Source organism: Rhineura floridana, chromosome 1, assembly GCF_030035675.1.
Source record: "Rhineura floridana isolate rRhiFlo1 chromosome 1, rRhiFlo1.hap2, whole genome shotgun sequence".
NCBI lineage: Eukaryota > Metazoa > Chordata > Lepidosauria > Squamata > Rhineuridae > Rhineura > Rhineura floridana.
The window spans coordinates 161,291,246-161,295,811 of record NC_084480.1 but is presented as its reverse complement, the minus strand read 5'-3'; the positions used below and the strand labels follow the sequence as shown (position 1 = coordinate 161,295,811).

General features: G+C 40.0%; 1 protein-coding gene across 2 annotated transcripts in view; it reads right to left on the bottom strand.

Annotated features, from left to right (window-relative positions):
- Window positions 1-3,673: 3,673 nt before the first annotated feature.
- LOC133363414 (macrophage mannose receptor 1-like) overlaps window positions 3,674-4,566 on the bottom strand; it is a 32,416-nt gene continuing 31,523 nt past the window's right edge. For both annotated transcript variants that reach the window (XM_061582821.1, XM_061582829.1), the window contains exon 8: window positions 3,674-4,282. In XM_061582821.1, coding sequence (XP_061438805.1) covers window positions 4,159-4,282 — 124 coding nt within the window. In that variant the 3' untranslated portion in view covers window positions 3,674-4,158. The remainder of the gene's footprint in view (window positions 4,283-4,566) is intronic.

The following is a 4,566-nucleotide window of genomic DNA, read 5'->3' as shown; positions in this document are numbered from 1 at the left end:
AGTGCCCTGGCCCCTGCACAGGTGGAACCTCAAATGCTTGGGCCCATAGTGTTGTGGTGAATAGGTCCACCAGGTACAGTCCTGATTCCACTTCATACCCTGCCACAATTACATACAGCACTCTGCTAGACCAATCCTGTACAGAGGCTCTACAATGCCTTTCACATTTCACACCAATTTCTGTGATCATAGTATTTGTGAGGCTCAAGTGGAAATGAGCAGTTCATGGAGGATCCCAGACAAGCAACAGGAATGTTATTTTTTTATCCCTTCCAGATCTTTTAAGAAATCAGGCAGAAGGTCAGGTGCTGGATCTTACCCTTCCCACCAACTTAAAAAACACACAACTAGGCTGCTATCCTAACTCACTTACTAGGGAGTAAATCCCACTTGAGACTTAGGACAAATAGTTTCTTGTATATATTAATGGCCCCATGTTTCAGTTAAACATTAGATTTTAACAGATTAGATGGTAAACAGGAGTGTTTTCTAGAATTTCCTTGAGCATTTTTGTTTTAGAGGGTTAATACCAAGTTTCCAAAGCCTAGTGTGAGCTCAGCTGGCAGTAACCAATGAATTCTGCATGACTTCATACAGTTTTGGAGGCATTTTATTTGGCACATAAGTAAGAAAAGTGGTTCAATAGGAACAGATGGATTTAAAAAAGATTTTATAGTTTATATTACTATTTTCCAAAGCTCAGGCAGTGCCAACACATAGAATAAAAGTCTTCTCATTCTTTACAATCTTGGCAGCATTTTTTTACCAGATATATTGATCTTAGTTTCACAGGCAGAATTATCTATTGGGTGGCTATTGAAATACAGCTTTCCTTCAGATTTATTAACCATATTTCAGGGATGAGAGGAGTTCTTGATGAAGATCTCCCCCCCCCTTTTTTTTTCCTGATAAGCTTTATTTCCTTGAGACTGCAATCTTATACCTACTTCCCTTGGAGTAATCCCCATTGATCTCAATGGGAATTACTTCTGCGTAAACATGCATAAGGTTGTCTTTATAGACAAAGTCACTTTCTATGCAAATATCAAAGGCTTGTCAGGAGCTAGAGATGGAAACAGCTGTCAATTTCGGTTCTCTCCCTCATTTTTCCAGTCTTAAATTCAGTAGCTTTGATTTGGATCCCTGCATTGCGCAGGGGGGTGGACTTGATGGCCTTATAGGCCCCTTCCAACTCTAATATTCTATGATTCTATTTCTGCCGCAATTTGCTGACTTTTAAAAAAATAAATCCTCATGAAAATTCTCCAGCATTTTAGTGTGAATTTCTCCTAATAAACACATTTTCTTTTGGAGGGAGTGACTCATGTACACATTTTTGCAAGCCATTTTTCCATGTTATTTCCCCTCAGATTCATTTTTATGTACACTTTCCCTTTAAATTTTGTAGTCATTGGTTGGCGAACTGCATTGCAAAATTTGAGTAAGTGCAAATTTCGAAGGATGGCTGTGGTTCTCATCTTGTTTCAGAAAATGCAAATTTGATAAATTCAGCTTGAAATGTGAACTGAATTGATAATGTAGCCTACTGCTTGTGGCCAGCTCAAACTACTAGTGGTGGTAAAACTGAGCAGGTACACAGCACCAGAATAAACTTTCCTTCCTGTCTTCATGATTGCTAAGCATCTTGGGAGTTCTGTTGTGTAATCCATTCATCAGTGTAACTTATGATGTGGTGGTACCTGGCTTTCTATTGGGTTACCATTCACATGATAAGAATTGTCTGGCCATGACAGTTAAAGCAGTGGCAGCTTCAGCACTAGGTGATTACTTGGAAGATGCAGTTATACTTGGGGGAGTATAATACCTGCATGTATGATGAATCCTGTATGCAGAGGATTATATCACCTGTGCAGGCACATAGAATAGGAAAAGTGAGTGAGTGTTGTCCAACCAGGAAGCGTCCAGATGGTTTGAGAGTCTTTTGTCCATCACAGTACGTTCATAGTCCAGTGACAAATGGCTATGTGGTATAGATCACTAGCAAGAGGGAGACTGCCATGGAAGTTGTATTTTGGGGGAGGTATGGCAAATGTCACTCAGATGAGGGTACCAATGCCATCACCTGAAACATTGTAATGTGGGCCACATTGTATGGCAGATGGTTTGACAGTCATGATCTTGGTTTGACCTCGAATTAAGGCAATAGTGAATACACAGCAACTTATAAATTCAGAAGCATCACAGAAAACAAACCTTTGTTAGGAGTGCTCTAGCTAAGCCCCACTTTGGTTGATTTGAAGTTGAAGGGGTAGTAAAGCTGTGGAGCATTCTAGACTACATTTCCCATCCCTGCACACACACCCCATCCCCTAACTCATTCTGTCTTCCTGAGTACAGTGAAATGAGGACAAGAAGCAAGATCCACCTTTTGGCATTTCTACAGGAACGTGCAGAGACTGAATTATCCATGTCTTGGCAGATTTCCCTTTCACCTAGCAGAAGAATCCCATTGTTTAAAGAACAGCATTAGGAAGCAGAATTAGTTTTTTTCTGAGTGTCAGCAAGAAATACATACATAGCATAAGATTACCTCATACCCAGACTCCTCCTTTTCACATTGATTTGTAAGAGAAAGGTGTATTTAAGAGTAGGGTTTGAGACCCAAGATGGTGATCAGAGCTCCAACTTCTAACTATGCTAACAGGAATGCAGTGCAGGACTTCGCGCCACACGTCAAGAAGGGAGTCTGTGTCTCTGTGTTAACCTTGAGGCAAAGAGATTCCTTCCTACTTTTTGGTCAGAGCTCTTTCACATCACTTCAGTTGTATTCCACGGCTGCCCACACCCTTGAGCCTAGGTAATTTCTGCTGCCTTTTATTTTTTATAGCAGTAGGGACCTTTTATCTCTTTCAGTTTAGAGTTATGAATGGGTTAGGATATTATTAATAATGCTGCCACACACCCAACAATTCTGTATCTCTATTATTCTCTTTGCTTTCAATAAAAGAAAGCTTTGTTTTAGCCTGGTAGACACATTTAAGGGCAAGTGCTTAGTGTATATCTAGCAAAAGATCCCTGTCCTCTCTAGAAGGCGTGTTTAAAGGGATATGTGGGTGGTAGGTTTACACATGATGATTCCCAATAAACACATGTGTAACACCTTAGCTTAGACAGATAATCCCAGTATTTTCTAAGCTATACTAGTTGGCTCTTTTACACCTGGGAAAGCTTTGAAAAATAACAAGTTTTGAGCAATATCTCAATCTGCCACAAAATGTACAACTAGCCAGTTCAATAGAGCCTCTATGGCAGCATTGCAATGTGGGTGTGCATCCACACCTGCTGTGCATGCAGGAACCTGTTTCCATCCTGGGATTTTGCAGGCCCCAACTTGTTTTACAGCAGAGAGTTTTTCACCCTTTCAAATCAGGGTTTTATTGGATTCAAATAGTGATACGTTTCTTTGATAATAAACTACCGAACAACTTGGCACTCCTTCATATACAGATCCCAAACATGCTCATGATGTGATCACCTTGGAGTCCAAGAGAGGTGACAAGCCCAAGAAAGAAAGAAAGAAAGAAAGAAAGAAAGAAAGAAAGAAAGAAAGAAAGAAAGAAAGAAAGAAAGAAAGAAAGAAAGAAAGAAAGAAAGAAAGAAAGAAAGAAAGAAAGAAAGAAAGAAAGAAAGAAAGAAAGAAAGGCAAGAGGCAGTAACAGATTGCTTAGCTGGACAGAATACTTTACAAATGACAAAATAATGCTTTATATTAGGTGTCATGGAGAGGAGATCTACTGTAAAGCACAAATTCCATAGATTATGATGATCCGCAAAAAAGTCAGATTTTACATTGTACACATTCCTTGGTTGAGAAATTTATAAAATATTATTCTTATAAAATAAAGGCTAAGGTGTGGCACATCAAATTGGGGGGGGGGAACCTGTAAGCAGAATGACAGCACATGGAGAATATTTCTGTGAAATAAAGAGTGCTGGAGAACTTATTTTGCATGCAAGCGTTTGAGTTTTCTTAGCATTCTGAGAAGTCAGAGGACAAATATCTGTACCGATCAGCTGGAATCTGTATGTGATCTTGCAAGATTCTGTGCTTTTCAGGTGCTGAAGTGAGCTGGAAGGGATTGGTGATGCTGAAAGTGGAGGGCAGTATGACAAAGCTGGTGATTGCACCCCATTGAACTAAAGCTCTCTCTCACAGATCCAATGATAACTCTCTTTACAGGGGTAGTCATACCACTGACTGCTTTTCATCAGGGCACAATTCTCAGCATTTCCACCGTTGGGCTCATTTTGATGCCAATAGCTAGAAAATCAAAGGACAAGACCTTCACCCCAAAATGACAGATATTCCAACAATCATTTTCTGTGAAAAGTGCTCAAAGGGAAACTCTAAGAAAATATGTTTCAAATATATGATTGAACTCATATGAATCTGCTGCTTACTAATACCAAATGACCTCTCTATGCCAGTACTGCCTACTCTGATAGGCGGCAGCACTCCAGGATCCCAGGCACAGGGACATTCCCAAGATCCTTTTAACCACCCGGAGAGCTTTGGCTATGGGGCGGTATACAAATACAATAAAT